The sequence below is a fragment of the Xenopus laevis genome, chromosome 9_10S, assembly GCF_017654675.1.
Source record: "Xenopus laevis strain J_2021 chromosome 9_10S, Xenopus_laevis_v10.1, whole genome shotgun sequence".
Classification (NCBI taxonomy): Eukaryota; Metazoa; Chordata; class Amphibia; order Anura; family Pipidae; genus Xenopus; species Xenopus laevis.
The window spans coordinates 71,039,837-71,064,159 of NC_054388.1; the positions used below are offsets into that span (position 1 = coordinate 71,039,837).

General features: G+C 38.7%; 1 protein-coding gene across 3 annotated transcripts in view; it reads left to right on the forward strand.

The window, feature by feature from the left end:
- Positions 1 to 24,323, forward strand: part of itprid2.S (ITPR interacting domain containing 2 S homeolog) — a 48,922-nt gene that overhangs the window by 22,391 nt on the left and 2,208 nt on the right. For all 3 annotated transcript variants that reach the window (XM_018238899.2, XM_018238901.2, XM_018238902.2), the window contains exons 9-16: positions 10,722 to 10,791; positions 11,407 to 11,498; positions 12,997 to 14,202; positions 16,501 to 16,578; positions 16,675 to 16,802; positions 19,047 to 19,197; positions 19,440 to 19,505; positions 19,863 to 20,282. In XM_018238899.2, the coding sequence (XP_018094388.1) occupies positions 10,722 to 10,791; positions 11,407 to 11,498; positions 12,997 to 14,202; positions 16,501 to 16,578; positions 16,675 to 16,802; positions 19,047 to 19,197; positions 19,440 to 19,505; positions 19,863 to 20,282 (2,211 nt within the window). The remainder of the gene's footprint in view (positions 1 to 10,721; positions 10,792 to 11,406; positions 11,499 to 12,996; positions 14,203 to 16,500; positions 16,579 to 16,674; positions 16,803 to 19,046; positions 19,198 to 19,439; positions 19,506 to 19,862; positions 20,283 to 24,323) is intronic.

Below are 24,323 nucleotides of genomic sequence, written 5' to 3' on the forward strand. Positions count from 1 at the left end.
AAACACTTTTTTCAGTTCAATTGTTTTCAGATTGTTCACTAGAAATAAAGACTTTTTTCAATTAATTTCCATTTTGTATTTTTTACAGTTTTTCCAAAATCCAAGTTTAAAGTTGAATGTCCCTGTCTGGTGTTTAATCTGGCAGCTCAGTAATTCAGGCGCAAACTCTAAACTGTTACATTTAGTTGATACATTTATCAGGAGCATCTCTGGAGTATTCACAACTATTGTATCAATTGTATCAAACCGCTGCCTTTAATAAAACCCGGGGATTCTGCTCAGCAGAGACAAAGATGAGAAATGTATCAACTAAATGTATCAATTTAGAACAGTTTACAGGGTCGGCAACCTCCCCATCACCCTCCTAGAGCCCCTTTAGAATGTGAAAAATTAAACTTTGCACTTCAATATTCGAAAAACAGTCGTACATAGAAAATAATTGAAAAAAGTCTTTCTTTCTGGTGAATTATCTGAAACCAACTGAACTGAAAAAGTGTTGGAAGGTGAACAACCCCTTTAATTATATTTATACTGTTTTATTTATAATATTTTGCCTTCTAATGTATAATTGTTGCTTCCCGCTGAATACTATTTGGTGTTCCAAGTAGCCATATTAATTATTTATAATATTTGTTTTGTTAAGGGTGGTATGAAGAGAGACCCTGGTAGTTAAGTTCTGTTTTTGTGTCCTGTACAGTTCAGCATGTTGTACATCCCATGTGAATCTCAAATACAATGTACAGGTCCTGATTTCAGGCTTCAGGTCCCCTAGGCCGCTGGGTCTTAGTGCCCGGCGGCCTCGCGAGCGCACCACCCTCCCCGCGCCGCAAATTCAGACCTGACAACGTACAAGAGCCTCATAACTTTTATCAATTTCAGAATTCTGGCAATATACAGCCTCAAGAGATTTTACCAGTTTTTATTATTTCATTGTAAAGGGGTAAAGGTTCTTTACAAAGCAGAATTTTGACTAGCCATGTTATTTTCTGACCTCTGTGTCACATGTCATTAATAAACATGTAGTTGCTATGTATTTTTCAATAATAATTAACAAAACACTGCTGTCTATATTTTAGCGGCCACGTGATTCCCTTTGGAAATAATGGTGCAATCAGCTTTTCCGCAGATGGACTACCTTAAAATTTGTAGTCTAATTAACTTTCCTAGCGTCCTTTAACGTTCTTTGTTGATCTGTTGTAGCTAGTTCTCACTTGAACACAGTGATTCTTCTGAATACTCCTGAGGGAGTAATACTTTGTTTGTTAACCTTGTAAACATGACGTGGATCCTGGTCTACCTTCTATGAGATCATGTGACTCAAGTCTTTATGCTTTAGGAAAATACAGCAAGTGTGCATTACTGCAGAGACGGTCAGATTTATACTGTTCAGGTACCAATGACTGCAGAGGTGTAGTGTGTTGGTAAAGTGGGTGGCTCAACTGTGTGCGTAGTGCTGTGATTGTCTGACATTGCTAATACTTTATACACACAGACTTAATGTAAATTCTTACACATGGAGTGCAACTTCTACACACCTTTTGATTATTTATAAGGGTATGGCCCTGCATCACTACATCAAGACACTTAATATATGTGTGTACTAAGAGTTTTAGGTGCTACCGTTTTGGAGTAGTTAGACCTCTTATCTGCAAAGGTCATTGCACTTCTCAGTGGCAGTGGTGCTAACATCTCTTTACTCACTGCTTGAAACCTCTGCAAAAGATTAACCTAACAATGCTAAAACATTTTCTTTGGCAAATTTACTTTCCAAAATAAGTGGAACACATGAGGTTTCTGTATAATTATGTATTGGTGTGAGAGCAGACACTCCTATCTGCTAAGGTTTATGACACACTGTAGGCACTAGGGAAAAGGGTTCTAAGGACATAACTGATTAAAGGGAAAGTATACTGTATTTGAAAATACAGAATGGATAATTTTTTTCAAGTAATGAAATACTTCTAGATTTCAGTGAAATAGTGGCAAGTTGGTTCAGCTCCTAGAAGACTGCAATACAAGGACTGATTCCCTTTGAAGTACATGCATGTAGTTTCACACGCTGAACAAGCTCGTAATGTGGGATTTGTTCATGAAAGGTCTGGAAATTGCCAGCTTTTACCACTTTTGGGTCTCCTAACCAGAGCTAGCCGATTCAGTAGGGAACACCAATACTGGGGGCAGACCGTAGAAGTGAGCCACCATGAAGGAGATAGGCTGCCCAATACAAGTATTACAATAAAGTTTTGTCTTCAGTAGAGATCACATTTCTGCACTATATACAAAGAGACAAATACTAATGTTTATTGCTGGGAATGAGGCAGTCTCCATTTCCAAATTGCAAGTGATTCTGGTGGGCAACAGTAGCTGCCCTATGTGCTGTGTAATAAGTTTCTAATGTGGCCAGGGAAACTGTTATTTCACATTAAGTTGCACAGGAACATTAAGGGGCAGATTCACTAAGGGTCGAATTTCGAAGTAAAAAATACTTTGAAATTCGACCCTCGAATTGAAATCCTTCGACTTCGAATATCGAAGTCGAAGGATTTAGCGCTAAACGTTCGTTCGATCGATCGAACGATTTTTCGTTCGATCGAACGATTAAATCCTTCGAATCGAAGGATTTTAATCCAACGATCGAAGGAAAATCCTTCCATCAAAAAAAGGTTAGCAAACCTATGGGGACCTTCCCCATAGGCTAACATTGACTTCGGTAGGTTTTACCTGCCGAAGTAGGGGGTCGAAGTTTTTTTTAAAGGGAAAGTACTTCGACTATCGAATGGTCGAATAGTCGAACGATTTTTCGTTCGATTCGTTCGATTTCGCTCGTATTCGAACTAATTTAACCAATTCGATGGTCGAAGTACCAAAAAAATACTTTGAAATTCGTATTTTTTTCATTCGAATCCTTCACTCGAGCTTAGTGAATCGGCCCCTAATAGTTGGTACTTGTAGTAGAGTAGAGTTTTTTTGTTTGTTTGATTTCTATATGCCCCATTTAAAGCCAAAGGCCAGATGCAAGTAGCAAACACTATAAATAAAATAACTTATTTAATAGATGGGACAGTATTAAGTTACAAACGAACCTTTTCTCAGTAATTTGTAATTCTTAAGCATTTCTGAATGGGTGGAGTAAGTTCCTCATTGTTACTGTCCTTTACCCATTGCTGACCTTATCTGAGAAGCAGAAATTGACGAAGGGAGGGCAGAACAGATTTTTTTTCTTTGCAAACACATTGAGCAAACTCACAACAGGGAGTTGCCAGAGGAAATTAAACCTTTACGTGCCTTCTTGCCAAGACCGAGAAAAATAAATGGATAGGGTACAAAACAAAGGAACTCCTAAAGACACATGCTGAGACATATGTAAAAAGTCCAAGTTTGTCTTTGGAGAGAATTTTTGTATATTCCGCTTAGACACATTCCATGCTGTGATAATTACTCATATACTGTACATCCTGTATCTGCAGCTGAACAGAGTGTGTTCTGTTAGTCCTATTAAATAATGTATATACTTTTATAGAGTTCAGCTGTTTTTCCCCCTCTCTATGGGAGTAATAATAAAATTGTGCTCTTAGTAAGTTGTATTATAAATATAGCAACTTTAACAGAGACATAATACATGCCAATTACTTTAAAAATAAAGTGTGTTATACTTATTAATTATTTTTCCAACATGGAGGCCCATCATTATGATCAGATTCTCTGATCATTGGTGCACTACTTGTACTATAAAATACATGTACTGGGTTGTTCAGATGCCTTCTGTAGGCTGTGCAAGCTTGTAGAGTGTAGCTTAAGTAATGAGCAATATAGCTGAAAATATAAAAAAAATATGAAATGCATGCCACAGGCCCATTAAAGGAACAGTAACACCAAAAGTGCTTTAAAGTAAAGAAAATATCATGTAATGTTGCCCTGCACTAGTAAAACTGATCTGCTTCAGAAACACTACTATAGCTCATATAAACAAGCTGCTGAGTAGCAATGGTGGAAATTGAAAAAAGGCTATACAGCACAGGATAAATAATGGATAACAGATAACATTAAGTTCTACAGAGCTTATCTGCTATCTGCTTTGTAACTTGAGCTCTTTCTCCTTTGAATGGCTGCCCCCATTGCTACACAGCAGCTTATTTATATAAACAGAAGTGTTTCCAAAAGCAAACACACCAGTTGTGCAGGGCAACATTGCATTATTTTTTTATTACTTTAAAACAATTTAATTTTTTTATGTTACTGGTCCTTTAATAATTAGTTGAGTGTAGTCCTATAGACACCATTGTCTGAGAGAAAAGTCTGTTTAGTGTTTTGCTTCCATACAGATAACAAAGTGTAACTGAATCTGGCTTGAATAAGTATTCTGGCCATATAATTGTAAAAGGATATGGCAAGGCAGGTGACAACATGTTTAAATTGATGTCCTGAGCTGGTGCACTGCCTCTCAAAGCAAGGTGAGCACAAGGAACTACTTAAGGAACATGCTATTTTTATGGGTAATCGGAGGGAACATATCTAACCATGTGCAATACCAAGAGAAAGTAGTGTAGTGGTGTAAAGGCGACTACCATTAGACTCCTGAGCACTGGAAACACACCTAGTATTTCACCATCTGAAAGTCTTTTATGATAAAGTCTGGATTTCCTAGATCTCATAAAAGCACTACCGTGGGCAGGTATCATTTGATGGAGGAAGAATATTGTTCAGGCTGTTTCATTAAAATTAAACCTTAAAGGGATACTGTCATGGGTAAAAAAAAAAAAGTCAAAATGAATCAGTTAACAGTGCTGCTCCAGCAGAATTCTGCACTGAAATCCATTTCTCAAAAGAGCAAACAGATTTTTTTATATTCAATTTTGAAATCTGACATGGGGCTAGACATTTTGTCAATTTCCCAGCTGCCCCAAGTCATGTGACTTGTGCTCTGATAAACTTCAATCACTCTTTACTGCTGTACTGCAACTTGGAGTGATATCACCCCCTCCCTTTTCCCCCCAGCAGCCAAACAAAAGAACAATGGGAAGGTAACCAGATAACAGCTCCCTAACACAAGATAACAGCTGCCTGGTAGATCTAAGAACAACACTCAATAGTAAAAACCCATGTCCCACTGAGACACATTCAGTTACATTGAGAAGGCAAAACAGCAGCCTGCCAGAAAGCATTTCTCTCCTAAAGTGCAGGCACAAGTCACATGACCAGTGGCAGCTGGAAAATTGACAAAATGTCTAAAATAAAATATCAACATAGATGTCAAGTAGAAGTAATATTTGAAGAAAAGATGATGCTTACAATTTTTTAAACATTACCAACGTGACCATCAAGACAGCTAAGATATACCTCTATCTTATTAACTATTAAAACCTCTGAATTGGTTAACTTCATGTAGGTGGTAAGGTGAGTTTTGTCTAGACACTTTTTGTTATACTTCAGGATACTTTTATTTATGGTGCGCTTTCAAAAGGTAATTGTATTTTGTTGCCTTAAAGGTTCATTCTTTTTATATCCTAAATATATGTCTAATAAAGAGCAGGCAATATAATTTATTCTTATCTGGCTGTATCTTACTAGCCACCATAAAATGGCTACAGAGCAGTTTGTTTTGCTTGTGTCCACTGTTTTCATTCTGCCAACATCAACTCAGTCTTCTCCATTGCCTTCTTGTAATGATATAATTCTCTTTCAAGAATCCAGCAGGTAAAGAGTTGACTGTTGTCATAATGGGCATGGCCAGTAACTGGACATTCCAGAAACACCAGTAGCAGAAACAACCACCTTGTGCAGAGTCATGCCACTATAGATATTCACCTGTACTAAACACATTGGGAGGTTTTAGAGTGGCATGGTAATCATCGGAACACCACTCCCTCCATTCAGGAATCACTGGAACAGACTGCAATATCCTCTAACAAATGGAAGTTTAGAATTTCAGAAACCAGTTGCCTACTCTGGATTATGTACCCTTCTGTTTCTTACTGTTTGCCCTTAAAACCACTTTCCATGGGACAGTCACCTGAGAAATGTGTTCAGGACATGCCATAGATGAGGTTTAATAATGGAGAGAATCCGTACAGTGCATGCAAAGTTTTTATTTCATATGGGAATTATGATTTTCAACCAAACTGGATTTATTTTGAAATGTATCCAACAGACTCTGATCCACAGATTCTGGCCTTTCTTACCTGCTCCACGTAATAAATCTATAATAAAGAAGTACCGATAACAGGGACTTAACTGTTCTGCTAAAATAATATATAGAAATTAGTATATTTTATTAAAAGAGTTTCTTCATAAGTTTTTCCAGTGTTGCTGTAAGTCTGAGTCGAAATACAAACCTACTTGTGGGTATTGTATAACTGCGGTTACATCACGCAAGTGTCTGCTGTATTCATTGTAAAGCCAAGTTTTTTTGGAGTGTTATAAATTTCAGTTAGGGTTAAAATCTAGAACCAACACTAAAGCAGTAGGACCATACTGGAAGTATCACTCATACTTTTATTTTTATCATCTTTAACATGGGAACTGGCAAATGTTTCCTTTGACATTGGGAGGAATTAGCAACCCCATAGAAAATATGGTCTTTTGTTGGATAGAAAAAGATTTATCAGTAGATACGGAATTTTGCAGCCAAATGTTACATTTCCCTTCCATACATGTTACTTGTAGGAATAGAACGTTTTTCCCATTAGCAGTGTATTGTGATGCTTCAGCTGTCCAGCTGACTGGGTTTGGGAACAGCACGTGAGGTGGTGCCCAAGATTCTGTGCTCTGATGGCAAAATATGGTAAAACTACTACTAGTCCTATAGTGTAGTGGTTCCAAAACTGCAGGGGCATGAACTTCAAGTCTCCAAATCCATCACCTTGTAATGGAAACAGGTGACGAAGGGGTTTCATTACACATGTAGTAACATGGCTACCATCCAGGATTCAGGTATATCTGTTTGGCAGTTTAGATATTTTATGCACTTTTTCTACATAACCCCAACTGAAGTAGTTACATTTTTTTAAAAAAAAAATAGGCTATATTTTCCCTTTTTAAATGATTTTGAGACATTTTGTTATCTGATGCATCTACTTTGCAAGCCAATTACCATCAAGGCAGATACAATTCCCTGGAATTTCCCAGGTAGCACTGGACCAGTGCCAAAGCTATTGTTTTTTTGTGTATTCACATTATATCTTGCTCTTTAATAGCTGATATCTTTTATTGTATGTCAGTCTGACTAAAACAAATATTTGTATATGATTGGCACTCAACACTGTGCAACACTGTGAGAATGGATCATTTAGCCATATGCATTTCATGGATATCACGTTGATCCGAATGAGTCACATTATAAACTGTCTTGTCTAGAAAGAAATGAAAGCTAATGCGGGGGGTGGAAATGGCGGCCTTGTGGGTATACGTGCTTATCAGGCTCTAGCCACTAACTCCCCAATCATGTTCCTAAGCCTTGTATTCCTGTGGAGTCCTTAACCATGCCTCTTCCATTTTTCTTTTTTTTTAATTGTATCTAATGTAAGAATTTATGTAAATGGGCATGGTTTAAATTCCAAGGAACTACTTAGGGTGGGTCTTTAGTTGCCATACGTATATCTGTGTCATTTTAATTATGTTGAATTTCATGGGTACCTACTGGACATAATTACATCCAGTTATACAAGCATTGCTGAAAGTGCATTAAGCTGATTGGTATATAATAGAGCTGTTCTGCACCATACCTAAGCAGAGACAGAGAGTAGTTAGATGTCATGCATGTAATTGCTTGTGAAGGGCTTTTTGGCTTCTTTTAGTACTTCTCACCATAACCAGGTTTGGTTTTCCATTTTGCTACTCTCCAAGTCCTATCCCTCAGAAGCCATGTTCCAATATCTTGCACTGATGAGATCTAACAAGATCGAAACAGGCTGTCTGCAAGTTTGGATATATGGCTCTGAACCACTAGGCTGTATCTCTGCTATAAACAAGTGGTTCTGGATGCATAGTTGGCCAAAGGGACATAAAGGAGTGATTTGCATGTCTCTGCCCATGAAGCCTTATATGAGACAAGTAAATAGTCCTTCTCAGTATGCATGCTATGGAGCAATCTAAGGTCAGTTTAAGGTGGGTAGATATTGCAGTAGGTCGTTGTTAAAGCTGACCAATAAAAATGATACTTGACCCTAATGTTGTTCATAATAGGAAGAAAGATCAACTTGTAGCCCTAAGTTGATGGTATGCATGTCATCACAATACATGAAGGTTCTGTGCATTCCTGCTGAGCCCATTTCCTACAAGAGAAGAGATCTACAGAATAATAACCCCACAAACTTGTGTTAAATCTTTCATTGCGGGCACATGTGTTTGTCCTTTATTTATAGGAAGATTTGTAACATTATGTTTGCTTGGTCACGTAGTGAGATGTGGGAGAGTTGATGGCTGAACTCTGATTTCTAATTCCAGAGAATTGTTGCTGTTTTCTATTTATGGCTTTCCCACATGCAACAGGAAGTCTTAATGTCACCGAGGTGGAGTAATTGAACTGCAATTCCCAGCACCCTCCATTGGTTTACAGCTGCCTGGGTATTGGAGATTTTACTGAAGCAAGGGCCATGCTAGGTTAAATGTGCCTAATTTTTGTTTCTGCCTTAAGAGTTGATCTTCCCTCACTACTATTAGCAGGGGGCCGCATTTGCGTTTGTAGTGGTTTGGGCTGTCTCTTGCCGGGTTGTTTTGGGTTTGACTAATTCTAATAGGCCTTTGTGCAAATGTATTGTAGCCATGTCTTTATATCCTTACCCTGTCCTTTAGGATGCCTTCTCTCTGCTACTTCTCAAGACACATAATTTTGGGGGTGCCTGCTTTGGAGAATTGGGGTAGTAAAGAGTCTGTTTCAGAGAAAGTGTGTCTCCTATAAGTTTTTTAATGATGACATGTGCTTGGGATAGATGTGGCATGATGAATATGTTTGCATGTCTCCCTTGTTCTCTAACTGCAATGCCCATTGTATAAGCCAACACTCTTTGTTGGCTGTTTTGGAAATTGTTTTTTTTTTCTATCTCTCTCTATTGTTGACCACAATAGCTCTACTTGTATCCGCTTTGCTTGTTTAGCTTGATCTCACTGAACATCAGATTGGTTGGTTGCTCTGAAGCATTGATTTAATTGTGCCGCTGCTCTGCACATTGCTTAATACAACATTTTGGCTGAAATGCTTTTTATTCTTGTGATTAATGAGTTTTTCTTTTTCCAAAGTTAAAGGACATTATAGTGGCAGGAAACAGAAGTTTAGGTTGGTGGTGGCTGCTTTAAACAAAGGAAGTATGTTTATTATGGCTGCAGTCTATAAATGCCACTTCTTTTCACTGCAGCCTGAGATAAGCATATGTTTCCTTTTCATCCCAACCCAGCTTTGTAAATTGTGTTTAATAACCAGAAAAGCCCATGGAATTGCTGCACTAAAAATTAAACATGACTTGGAGGCACTAAGTGTTTATAAGTATTAGGTCAGTGTGAACACCAATACGCTGGGAATTACACCTGCCCTCCCCCTTCCAGGTTCAGACTAGATGCCCCAGTGCTGCCATTGGTAAAGGGACTTTATTTCTCCTTGTAGACACCAGTTTAATGAAAGGGGCTAAACATACCTTTTGCATATTTTTTATTTAAAAAAAAAAAGGTTTAGTTATTTCTTTAACTAAACAAGGAAAACAGGTAAATTAAAGCTACTGCATTTTTGATCCTTGTGAGATAGATGTTTAGATTATCAGAGCATAGATAATCTCTTTTGTATAATGGGCTCTTGCTAACAAAACCGTCACAACAAAGGCTTTTAGGCTAGTGGCACACGGCAAGCCCCCCACGATACAGCTGCTGGCGACAAATCTCTCAAATACCTCTCCATTGCCGGTAATTGAAATCACTGGTGGTATGTTCAATGTATTGTTTAATCGGCCAAAGTTTCCTCCAGAGCCAAATTCAGGCGATTAAGCGATAGGTTGGAAACCGCTAGCGATTTCAATTACCGGCAATGGAGAGGCGTTTTCAGGAGATTTGACGCCCGCAGCCATGTCAAAAATATTGCAGGCGACAAATCTTCCTGTGTGCCACTACCCTTAGGAAGAGGATTGTATACTAATCTATTTGTAAGGACCAAATATGAACTCTCTTCCATGTTTAGCTCAAGATTTTTTTTTGTTTTTGTGATTTGAAACTGTAGGCAAAAAGAATGTTCAGCACAATCCATATTCAGTGAATTCGTGTTGAACAAGGGGTTGTATTGGCCCTTTAAGAGTTTATATTTTCCCATACAAAAAATATTGTTTTTCCCCTATGTCCTATCTAACTGTTGCAGTCTCTGCATGTGTTCCAGGTGCTTTTTATGCTAACTACTCTAGAAATAACCCCCTGCTAAACACTGCTTGTATTTTTTTCTTTTTTGATGAAAGCAAATTGGTGCATGATTCATTTTCAGTAATTTTTAAGTGACTTTCATAGTTTTAAAAATGCTCTTAAATAGAGACTTCCTCTTTTTATACAATATGTCTCGGACAGTATTCAGCTTTTTGTAATGTTTATTTATTTTTCAGTTCTGTTCATTGCTTTTTCTATAATCTGGATTCTAGAAGGAAACTAACTTTTATGCACTGATATTTTATCTTGGCAGCTTTGCTTGGTTATAAAATAAACTATTGTGCTGTGCAGTTGTTTCTCATTTCTATAACTCCCATTCGTTCTTATAGTTGCAGGGCACAGAAGACGAACCTCTGCACAACCCTCAGACGTGCCATTCCATAGAAAAATTGGGCAAAGGTAACATCTGCATAGCTTCTTGTAACTACTGTGTGTGTTTTTCAGATCACCCCACTGACATTGTTACTTAGCACTTGTTACTTGTTAGCTGGTCTTTATGTGTATGAGGAAATTTATGTTCATGTTGCACATTGCTTTGTCTCTGCTGTGGTGGCTGATGCCTTTCAGCCTACCTTTTTAAGAGGGTATTTTAGTTCTTTGTGTTAGAAAGCTATTTTCGACAACACACACATCGGTCTTAATTTTTTCCTGCTGGGGGTTTATGAATTATATACTTCTTTATTTAGTTGCGCTTCAGTTTGAACTTTTTGGTTGAGGCAGTCGGTGGCCTCCTACCCCACCAGTCAGATAACAGTCTAAACTGCTTTCTACATTTCTGTTTAATTTGGGGTATTCATCAAACTAAATATTTTTACTGTTGCAGGCAACTGACTAATGCTGCAAGTCCCTGGGCTATAAAACTTAATTCCCACATGAGTCGAAATATGTTTTTGGCAAACTTTGACAATACTGACTCTATTCTAACATCTGACTGATATTAATTTGGTGGGCATTTGGTGCTATAAAATGAATTGGTTGGAGCTAGTGTTAAAACCCCTCTATTTGTCTTTGCAGACAATCTGCTGAGAACTGCCAGCCAGCATTCTGATAGTAGCGGGTTTGCAGAAGACACCTCTGCAGACTGTCTTTTAGCCAGTCTTGCCCAAGTAAGTTATGTTTACTCTTTAGCCATTTAATTAAATTGTTAAAGTGTTTGTATTATTTCTGATCAGAAACTGCTTATGATCTGCATGTTCAATGTTCAGAAGTATAAAAATTATTTAGTCGGTTATACAGCTGTGGACTACATCGCATGGAGCACCATAATTTGTGATTTTAATAAATATATTTTTATACTTTTTGGTGGCCCTTGTGGAGTTTTCACAGAACCTGGATGCCCCCTACTTGTATAACTATTGGTTTATCCACTCCCTAAGCTTAGAATTTGGGGCTGGTGCACCTGGGCCACCTGTCCCATGTGGTGAGTAACCACAGTGAGTTATGCATTATGTTCTGCACCTCTATTTTGTTTTATTGCAAGCAAGTTCCTCTTGTTGGTCTGGTTAAGCCCATCCATGTATTGTTAACCTTCAGAATTTAAAAGTTTTGATTCTATGTTTATTCTTGCTAAAAACAACTTCAGGTTTGCACAGTTAAAAGAGAAGGAAAATCATCTTGCACTTAAATGTTAGGCACCCCAAGAGATTGCATTTACTTACCTGAAAACCCCGGGGGCGGTGCTTCTATCAGCAGAAATTGCACTGGCCCGGGGTTATACCAGTGAGCACCACGGAACGTTCCTCTTCCGGCTTCCTCTTTCTTCAAATTTCCCGGGGCAGATGCATGTCCAGTAGAACGAAATAGCCGAACAAACCAGCACTGGTTGTTGTGCTCAGTTATGGGCTGATGCAGTCAGATGCCCCCTGGGCCAATGATTAAATCAAATGGAGGTCTGTGCAGACCTGTCAGGAAAAGATCATCTTCAATACAGTACCAGCAGGATTTTCGGCCCAATCAATGTTTGGAAAACCAGATTCTGTTGTGTAAGCTGTCATTTTAGTCCTATACCCAGTCCCAGACTTGATCAAGAGTCTCCAGGCAAGATGTGTGCTAGGCATTGTTTAGTTGGTTGCTTGTGATTTGTGCTATAGCACAGTGTTGTATAAAGAGATGCAGCCAAAGCTGTTGCAGGGTCGGCAGTAGTATACTGGTACCAGCACAGCCCGCACTGATGCACAATATTTCAACATATGTGTACAAAACAGATTATCTTTTCTTCAGAGATGGAGGCTCTAAGGAGAGTTTATGTGCCAGTAATTGCAGCTCTGGATACTTATGCAACATACAGTACCTTTTGATTGTGTCTGTTTAAAAATTAAATGGAAACATATTTAATTTACATTTACCTATTTTAAATACATGTTTAGTAGTGTAAATCTTTTAGGCAGTACATTTTATACAATAAAGTCAAAAATAATTTAACCTAGTGAAAATTAAAGTTTACTGCCATCTACTGGCAAGATTATAAATACTGTAAAGCCCTGTATGTTTATAGTGCATTGCACTTTCATGTTTACAGTGAAACTTCCTTTATATTGTTTCCTTGTCTTTTAAAATCTCTCCCTTGGGGTTAAGTGATGAAACTGTTATTGCTCTTCATAACAGGGTCAGGAATCGTTACAAGCCATGGGAAGCAGCGCTGACAGCTGTGACAGTGAAACAACTGTCACGTCGGTGGGCGAGGACCTTCGGACGCCATTAGCAACTGACCAGCCAGAAGTCACTGACTTTGACTTAGAGGATGAGTTCTTAACGCCAAATTTCATGGTGGAAAGCGAGGCATTTTTCAGGGACAACCAAGAAACTGAGACAGAAAGATTAAAAATGGACTCTGAGCAACTAAATCCCTCAGAGGAATGCAAGTCCCATGAGGACCTACACTCTGCCATTGAGAGTAATACTGAAGATTCTGACTTGCCTCAGGATTATACAGCTGAAAGTGAAATTGATACTGGCAGTGAGTATGAAGCCGTTCCCTATACTACCCATCATATTTCAGAACTGGTGGATTCTTATTCAGACTATGAATATAATCTTGGCCGTTTAGAAAAAAATAGTTCCTGTTCTCTGGACCGTGTACACGTGGCATTGCAGAGAGCACAAATGAAAGTGCTCAGTTCTTCAGGGGAGGCCAGCTCTAGAACTGGTCGCACCATGATTACTTCAAAGGACCTGATGAAAAAGAGAGACAATTTCTCCAGCTCTGGCTACCCACTAAGGAGGACACAGTCATTGCCGTCTGCCCTCCTTAACCCAGTCAGGGTTGTGTCCAAGGTAAATATTGTTCTAACGTCGGGCAAAGCAACTGTGTGTAGCCCCCCTTCATTCTCCTACAAATATTCTCCAGAGGAGGAAGAATGCTTGGAACAAATAGAGGAAGACCCTAACACTAACTCCAACCCTGATCACGTCTCTCCGAAATCAGAATTAAAAGATGTGCACAAAAGTGGGCCCCAGAGAATTTCAGAAGATCCCCATCCAAGGCCCCAGTCTTGCACTACACATACACCATCACACAGGTCTCAGTCTTCCTGTTCTCTCCATTCTTTGGTCTCAGATTGGCATGAAAAGTCTCTGTGTGATCATGGAAGAGCATGGAGCACACACAGTGTCCCTAATTTTGCTGGAGCACCATGTGGGAACTTTTTCTCACCCTTCTCTTGTCCAGTGGCCTCCCGGTTTTCTTATGGGTCTCTCCATAGGTCTTGTTCTGGATGTACGCTGCCCTTAAACTCTCCACCATCTACTACTGAAATGCAGTTACGGAGAGTGCTGCATGATATAAGAAGTTCACTACAGAACCTGTCACAGGTAAGAGCATGTGTTCCCCACCCCCATGGTACTAAATAGTGTCAGTACTGACGCATTGCCTTCAAGTGCCATTTTTAAACTATTTGAGGTTCATGCCTCCCTCTATAGTGATCTCTAGTGGTCCCATTAATTAGAGGCCACCTGTACCGTACCAGTTATTATGTGATACTGCTCTAATTAAAGCACTAAGGCCAGGTCTAGTCTCTTATAGTATCCAGTTAACAGGTTGCATATACTGGTCACCAATTTGAAAGCACACATTTCAAGAACAGGGATTTTTTTAAACATAAATCACCCACAGGTCACATTATTTTTTTTTTTTTTTTTTTTTTTTAATTTATTTATTTTCTTAGTATCCAGTAGGATTAGTATAGTGAACGCTGAACGGACACGAAGGTTGTTTTTGTTGTTGTTTCAAGTGTACCTGCAAAGTACTTTAGGCCTCAATTATTAAGCCAGATGCAAAACACACTTTGGACACTCTACCCAAAGGTATAAAATCCTAGAATGGATGTGGATAGTTGTTCTTTGCTCTCAGTATAAATTTGCCATCATTGAACAGTGCTTTATTTGGAGGGGCTGGTAGAACTCTTAACTTGTGTGTCATTTAGACATGTGGCTTTTGAAGGAAATAAGATAAATATCCTTTTTGGCTAATTCTAGTTACTTTGTTAAAGTAAAAAAAAAATTCTGACCCTATGACAGCTTGAGAAGACTTCTTAGTGGTGTTAAAGTATAATTAATGACAAGTTTTGCATAGAACTGTAACATAAATCCAATGCTATGAATAGCCTGAGAAACCTGACAAAAAGTGAGTAGTCCGCGTAAACAAATCTCCACCCAAAAATTCTTATATGCACAGTGAAAGAAAATGTAAGTCTAAACAACTTTCCATATATATTATACGCTAATTTTCTATAGTTTTTGGTAGTTATTTGTGAATGTAACTGCTATTACAAGCAGATGTGTGTCCTGACTCCTGAAACAATGTTGCAAGCCAGCTGAAGACTAGTTACATTCTTTTTTAAAGAATAAGTTGGCCATTTATTTCAAAATCCCCTAAAATACAGCCCCCCAGAATAACATGCCTTTCTCTTTGCATTCAGTCTCATATCCTTTCTAAATCACAAGCAGCTCATTTTATCTAGTTCCTGGTCTAGCATGCACCTCTACCACTTTTCTTTTCTGAGCTTTCCTTCTCTCTTTGATTGTGAAAACAGTAGGCACCTCTTTGACTGGATGGTCAGGAGGAGAGCTCTGAAAAGGGGGCGCTGCTTCAAATTAGACCAAGTGCTATCTGAAATGAGCTGCTAGTGAGTACAGTAGAAACAACACAAGTCTGAATGTAGGGAGAAAGTTATTTTATTCTGGGTAATATTTAGAGTAATGTGACAAAAACTTTTTTAAAGAGTTCTATAAACCCAGATAGCAGATAGGCATATACAAACGTTTTTTAAAGACTGTAAATTTTTAATGAATGCATACTGGAAAGTTGGAACAGTTCATTCTGTTTTTACGCTTACTACATTCCCCTATCAGTTCAGATTAAATATGAGATAATTAGCTCAGTATAAAAAGCCCTATGCCTGCCCCTTGCAGATAAACAGCTGGTAAAAAAGAAACAACAAAAAGTATACTGAGCAATATTCATTAAACTTGTGTTAAACAAGGGGGTACCCTTCCCCTGTAGCATGGAATGCTTTGCTACCGATTATAGAATGTTTCGCAAGTTGTATTTTATTGACATAAGTCATTCAGAGCCAACAAACCAGATTTAGGAATATTTGTATTGCTTGCTTCATTTCTGCATGCATCCTGGTTCTTCATCTAAGCAATCTTCTTCTCCCCCTTGTTAATTTGATTTCAGATTTTAAATAATACAGTTTTGTTGTAAGTAATCTTTTCTGCAAGTGATAGTGATGGATAGCTGCCCAAAGACCAAATCGGATCTGCCCGATTTTCCCACCTGGCATATCTGTGTTGCAAATGAGCAGATCTTACCTTGATTCTTGGCTGATGTTTTGTATTGCTTTCTGAATCTATCTCCACTGACCAGCATGTGTTTTCAACCAGCCTTGCATACTGGTTTAAGATTAATTGGAGCTTTGAGGAGCTTTTTACATGTGGATAAAGCAATCCAGGCAAAATGCTATAATCTTTACTCGTGATATAAGACAAGTTGTATAAACTAAAAGCACCTTTGTTTGGTGTATTATAATCCGTGATAGAAAACTGAATTTGTAATCCTAGCATTTAGGCAAAATAAATCCGATAACAGAAAACTATGATTTCCTTTAGCACCATGTAATGCGAGGGAGTGACGGATCTGCAAGTGGATATAGTATGCAGCGATCTTCTGTCCTGCCACTTTATGAGGTGAGGAGTTGTTGTTTCAGATAATCCTTTTAAAGCACTATGTCCTATTTTATGTTTTTTCACTGTGATTGGTTTTTTTTTTTGGTTTTTTTAAAGAATACCTTCCAGGAGCTTCAAATAATGAGGAGAAGTCTTAACCTATTTAGAACACAAATGATGGACTTGGAACTCAGTATGTTACACCAGCAAACAATGGTCTACCAGCATCTTACTGAGGATGAAAGGTACACAGAGAATCTCACTATCTCTTGAGCTGACCACATGTGAGCCTATAAAAGCTGCTGACCAAGTTGTCTGCTTATCTGCCTGTGTATAGGGACCTCCCAATGTCCAGGCCCTACTGATACCTGGCTGATATTTCTCGGCCAGATTTGAAAATCCTGTCGGGAGAGGATATAAAAATGTTTTTTTGTTCCACAGGGTACTTTTTGCGACTTATATTTCTATGAAATGATTTGTAGAGTATCTTGAGATTTATTCCCTTTCATGACCATTTGTAGCTTAAATTCAAAGGTTTGCTGATTAATTAATTTAGCATGTAACAATTACTGCTCTAGACACAATCTTTGAGTAGCATGCACAGTTGAATGAAATAGCTGACTTTTTAGTTAAAGTTCGGCCTTTCATTCTACTGCACATGCGCAGCCCCGCGAAGAAAGAGGAAGACAGCAGTGTATTGCTCCGTGGTGCTCACTGGTATAACCCTGGGCCGGTGCAGTTTTCTGCTGATAGGAGCACAGGCCCAGGGTTTCAGGTAAGTCAATACAATCACTTGGGGGTGCCTAACATTTGCCACCCCCAAATGCACAAAGCTTTTCTTCTCCATTTAAAGAGAAGGAAAGCTATGGAGGCATTTAATTGCCAGTAGATTAGCTGCAATAGTGCAGGCTAGAATGTAAAAAGCTCTAGAAGCTCTCTTGTTTGTCTAGGAAAGCAGCTGCCATATTAGCTTGGTGTCATCACTTCCTGCCTGAGTCTCTCCTTACTCACTTATAGCTCTGGGCTCAGATTACAGCAGTGAAGGGAGGAGGGGAAGAGGAACAAACTGAGCATGCTCACGCCCGGGGAAAGGAGGTTTAAGATGAAGGCAGGAAGTCTGATACAGAAGCCCATGTGTACACAATTGAAGGAAAGAAATGCAGTGTTTCTTTTGACAGAGGACTCAGAGCAGCACTACTTTGAGGGTTTACCAGGGGCCTTTCTGCCATGAGGCGGCAGCTCCCCAGAAGTTACCATGGGCGGCAAAAAGCAGCTCCTGCTAAATTTCCGGTTATTAATTTCTAGCGCAGAGACTGCAATTTCACTCTCTGCGTAAGTGATGCAGACCCCCCCCAGACCCCCATCTCGCTTACCTTAACCGCGCCGACAGGGGTCGGGTGGGGGGCTCATCACTAGCGCAGTGAGCAAAATTTGCCTCTGTGAGATAGAAAAGCTGAATTTCGATTGCTTCAGGCGGCGTTACAGATTCAAACGTACCTTGGGTTTACTGGTATTTAGGTGGACATTTCTGATAAGATTAATGATAATTAATTTATTTCACACTCATACAGAGAGTTGTGAAATCCGGTATAGGCTTATTCGATAATGTTTGTTAACTTCAAATTTTTCTCACCATTAAGTTAAACTGGCTCAGGTGCCAATTGCCCCGAGCCTCTCGCTTAAGGAAGGGGGGAGAAAGAGAAAAATCGTCCCCAACTGCGATAACCCCAATCTTCAATTTAGTATTTAGCTTACCGGATTTCTGCTGTGACCTGGGTGCAGCCGCCCCAAGTCCGTCGCCAAGAAATAAACGCCAAGTTACGATTATTGATGTATGGCAGCGCACTCCAGACCACATTCAATAGTCACCAACACCGCAGTTGCTTGTTAAAAAGATAAATTTTATTTGAACATTAGGCTAAAAAGCGTCTGAGGTCTCCTGCTAAATTTCCGGTTATTAATTTCTAGCGCAGAGACTGCAATTTCACTCTCTGCGTAAGTGATGCAGACCCCCCCCAGACCCCCATCTCGCTTACCTTAACCGCGCCGACAGGGGTCGGGTGGGGGGCTCATCACTAGCGCAGTGAGCAAAATTTGCCTCTGTGAGATAGAAAAGCTGAATTTCGATTGCTTCAGGCGGCGTTACAGATTCAAACGTACCTTGGGTTTACTGGTATTTAGGTGGACATTTCTGATAAGGCTTACTTAGTTTTAATCTTTCCTTCTCTTTAAGCCAGTAAACCCTAAGTAAGGGGCACATGGGAAAGGACCGACTTATTGCTATTCACCTTTCTTGACTCTTTATTGAAGTATAGGTTTGTGCTGTTATGGTGTCAACTTCTCTATATACTGTATGAAATTCTATCTAATTGTATTTATGCAAGCTTATACCCATGGTTTCATATACTATTTTAGATTGTTGCTCCTTCAGGTGGCTGTTGTATTATGACATTTTTGATGCTGTGACAGGTTGTTTATTTTTTTTTTAGGTATGAAGCTGACCAGCTACAGGGCCTGAGAAATTCAGTAAGGATGGAGCTGCAAGAGCTGGAACTTCAGCTGGATGAACGACTCTTGGCTCTTGAGGAACAACTGAGAAACTTTCATGTTTCTTCCCCCTTTCAGCGGCAGTCTGCTATGGTATGTGTTTTTTTTTTTAATGTGAAAGGGCTATATCAAGAGTGCTGCTTGTTATACAGTAATGTATGTGTGTGTATAATGCCTTTTGTCTCCCAACTTTCTTTTCTTGCTGGCTTACTGCATTTGTCAGGTAGTCTTTTTTTTTTTTTTTTTTTTTTTAACCTTTTATTTTTGTGTTGCTTTTGTAAATGAAGGTATTAAATACAGTATGACCTAAATACACTTTTTTCTTTTTTTCTTAGGGGCTGTATGGAGGCAGGAGTACTGACAACCTCACTTTCTCCTCTCCTCTGAGTATCATAGAACCAGTAAGTTAGTTTTTGGTCTCGATTTAACAGGTTCTGTTCAGATCTGGCAAGAGCAGTCCGTAGACCGAACCACTGCTTCGAGACTGCGCTGTGCATTACTTGCTCCATACCTGTTAACCTGTCAGGTCTTTATTTTCTGCAATGATTTGTGTTAAAAGATTATAATTAGGCTGAAGAATTTAAGAGATTGTCTTCCCTCTGAAGGAGAGCTTACTACATTGTTGGACACAAAGTTACTGCTCTCGATAGCAATTGCCTTAACTTTAAAATCATTGATGGCTTATGATTATTGTCGATTGTAAATTTGCAGATTTGTAATACTTAATCAGTATAATGTCCTTCTTATATTATTTGTAGGTGACTGAACTCATAAGAGAGCAGACTCACCTAAAATCTGAGTTGGGGCTTGAGGACTTGAGTTTAGGACATGGCAGAGATCGCTGTGATTCCATGGCCTCTGATCATTCATCTCTTTACTCAAGACCACTCCATAAAAATAAGAAAGGATTAACGAGCTCATGTGACTCCGTTGACAAATCGAAACCTCTCTGTTCACCAAGCAAAAATGTTTTTCGGGCATCTGTTGCTTTGACGCCATGTCCTCCAACTAGAGCGGGTGATATTCAGAAGCCTGTCGATGATATGCCAGAGGATTATGGGAAATTAAAAATGGAGCCAACAGAGACACCTGAGCAGGTTCTGTTAGCATCCCCAGCCAATGAAAGTACGAAATGGACTCCTGAAGAAAGTAGAGAGTTGCAGCAAGTAATACGTGAGGTAGGCTTCTGCTTTGTACCTTTGTATAAGCATGCCCCATGGAGCAATTCACACTGTAGCGTATGGCTCAATTATTAGTACCTTCCATCTGCTTTTTGATTGCAGATTGAGTTTGATCTCAGAGGAGATAATTACTTTGCCAACCCCACTGTTCTGTGTCGATTATTCTATGGGCTGTTTGGGGTTTTATATAAATTTATGCAAAACCACAAATTCTACCATTACTAATATAGAATTCTTCAATAATGAGCTCAAGAAAGGAGTGAAGAGGTTGAAACATCCCTTATATTACATGGTATTCTTTTGGATAGGGTATATGGTCCATTCTTGACGTCTGTGACCCTAAATGCATTTTACTCTCCCTCCATGTGATTCAGTTTTGACATACCTGCCTTAGATGATCGTTTGCACCTTCTGATTTCCGTGGTCTGAAACTGTGTCTAACTAGCGTGTGGGGCATCTTATAATTAATAATGCATAACTGTGAATTACAACAATATTTTTGTATGTGCAAATCAGGAACAATTCTTTCTATTAAATGTGGCTCTATTGTGCCTTTGGTGAGTACACAATATGCAGAAGAAAGGGCTGCATTGTCTGAATCCTCAGCCTATACTATTCTTTACATAAAGCATTGTGTGATCACACAACACAATATGAAACCAAAAATCATTCTGTGGGCTTTGTTTTTATTTGGATATGTGCTCAAAATTTAGTTCTAGGCATACTAAAACAGAGTAGTAGTACATTAAATATTTTGCCTTGTCCATACAGTAGCCTTTGGCTCTCCCAGAGCTAATCTCACATATGCTGTCCCCTTTCCCGCCCTTAAAGGAACAGTAACGTCAAAAAATAAGTGTTTTAAAGTAATGAAAATATAATGCAGCGTTGCCCTGCACTGGTAAAACTGCTGTGTTTGCTTAAGAAACACTACTATTGTTTGTATAAATAAGCTGCTGTGTAGCAATGGGGGCAGCCATTCAAAGGAGAAAAGGCTCAGGTTACACAGCAGATAGCACATAAGTTCTGTCTGTCTAATGGTGTTATCTGTTATCCATTTGTTAACCTGTGCCATATAGCCGTTTTTCAATTTCCGCCATTGCTCCACAGCAGCTTGTTTATATGAACTATAGTAGTGTTTCTGAAGCAAACAGATCAGTTTTACCAGTGCAGGGCAACACTACATGATATTTTCATTACTTTAAAACACTTACATTTTTTGGTGTTACTGTTCCTTTAACCTACACTATTACCTGCAACATTGAAAAGTATTTACCTGCAAGGTACCTGCTAAATGTGCATAACATCTTTAAAAAGCAAAAGTTTCTTCCCTGGAGTAATCTCAACACCACATTTTTTCTATTCAATAGAGAATATTCATTTAATGACAACTTTTAGAATACACTTAGCTTATTGTAAGTGATGTCAGTTTAATGCCCTGGGGTATCTGTTTTAACACTGGTATTAACATCGATCTTCTGAAAAACCTGCTAATACCTGTGGTACTCAGAGCTCTAAGCTTCTAGACTGATGTCACCTGCTGACCTGCTGAGAGAGTGAATTTTGTTTTGAATCCCAAATATGCCATTGCCATGCAACAGCTACACACTTACAATTTGCATGGGAATTCTCATACATACATTTTATCTCTATATACAAATCTACAATTTGGCAATAAGCAGCTTAGCAGCATTAATCCTATTTTTTTATTTTCTCAAACAATTGAGTAACTTCACTCCATGCCCTGATCTACGAAGTCAGTGCTTAGACATGCCTCTAATCCACATGATACCATGCCTATATCACAGTAAGTCTTTACTTTTTGGGGTCCATGATTAAAAAATCTCCTGGAAGACCTGTGTAGGCAGCATCTCTAACATCTAAAGTTCTGGTAATCTCGTGTGATAGGTCCTTTACAGCTGAATGTATCAGTTATCTGTAGATAACCATTAACATACACTTGTGTTCAGAATAATAGCAGTCCGACATCACTAACCTGATCAATCATTGTTTTTGGTAGAAATTATATTTCTACATGGCAAATAATTTACTAGTAGGTGTAGTAAAGTAATAGAAAACCAACAAACCCAACAGTCACAACAGTCATAACATGCATGTTGCTGATTCTGTGTAATTGAATCATTAATTGAGGCTAGTTCCAAATAATAGCAGTGTGGGTCATTCATTCTGTGAAAAAACAGGTGTCAATTACAGCATTTATTTAAGGAAGGGAGGCAGAAAATGTTGTGCATGCTGGTTATAGTGCATTTCTCTCTGAAAATCTGAGTAAAATGGGTTGTTTCAAACATTGTTCAGAAGAAGAAGAGTAGTTTGATTAAAAATTTGATTGGAGAGGGGAAAACATAAAGTGCAGAAAAAAAGGATAGGCTGCTTGGCTAAAATGATCTCAAATGGGTTAAAATTGCAACCTAAACCTGAAAGATGTCAAAGAAAAAAGAAAACTACCATTCAAATAGGATAGCCAAAATTGCTAAGACTCAGCCAATGATCAGCTCCAGGAAGATCAAAGAAGGTATAAAGTTACCTGTGATACTGTTACAATTAGAAGATGCCTATGTGAAGCCAAGCTATCAGCAAGACGTGCGGAAGAGTTTACAATTTTCCAAAGAACACGTTGACTGGCCTAAAGGTAAATGGCGCAACATTTTGTGGACTGATGAAAGTAAGATTGTTCTTTTTGGGTCTAGGGCCGTAGTTGTCAGATGACCCCCAAACACTGAATGCAAGCCACAGTTCCATGTGAAGCATGGTGGAACAAGCATCATGATATGAGGATGTTTCTCATACTATGGTGTTGGGCCTATTTATCACATACCAGGGATCATGGATCAGTTTCAATACATCAAAATACTTGAAGAGGTCATGTTGCCTTATGCTGAAGAGGAAATACCCTTGAAATGGGTATTTCAACAAGACAACGACCCCAAACACACCAGTAAATGGTTCCAGACCAAAAAGATTGATGTTATGGAGTGGCCAGTCCAATCCCCGGACTTTAATCCAATAGAAAATTTGCTGTTTCTGAGACAAAACCAAAAAATGCAGAAGAATTGTGGAATGTAACAGGTGCCAGAAGTTGGTGCACTCCATGTTACACAGATGTGCAGCAGTTCTCAGAAACACTGATTATACAACTAAATATTACTTCAGTAATTCAAAGGAAAGCAAAATCTTGAATACAATTTTAGTTTTATACAGTGAATGTTTGAGTTTGGAAAGAAGAATGCAGATACTACTATTTTTTGGAACAGCCTAATATTCCCTTTTCTTCACTTTTTGTGAATGAATTACACAAATTTCTTCATTTTGATTTGGAATAGAATGTGCAGTGTTCCCAATGCATTTCATGTATGGAAATAAGATATTGTAAATATTTTCAAGGGAATGTAATAAAAAGTCCCAAAGAGCAAAACAGTTTGCACAAATGAGAATAAATAGCTGGAAGGTGTTGTAATCTTTTGGAGCAAACATAACGACTTTTTCAGTAAGAGGTTTTATTACAATCACCGCGCACTGGCGCAAACAATACAATTTACAAACTTTCTTCCACTGTCGGAAGCGGTCACTGAACAGTTTCAGGGTTCGCAAAAGCTATGTTAAATTTGCGCAAAGGTAAAATATATTTGCATAGAGGCATAACTTTTCACATTGTGAATATTTTTTCCGTTACAGACTTTTATTACATTCCCCCATTTGAGTTTTATTCACTTTTTTTAAACACACTGCTATTATTCTGAACACATGGACAACATTTATCTGTGTTTTCAAATATTAGGACATGTATTTGTGTTCACATGTCTGCTCCATTGCACTGCTGTCCGTATAGCTTGGTTTGCTTGCTGTACCAGACAGGTTTGTGGCAGGGTGAATGCTGACTGGATATGTCATGTCAAGTATTGTTTAATTGAAGGAATTTCTTGGAGACAGATGGGTAATCTCGTGGTTTGTTTTTCCTCTGCTGTCTCTGCTTTATCCAAGTTATCTGTTTGTTAGCACATACCTGCAAAACTATGTCTAATA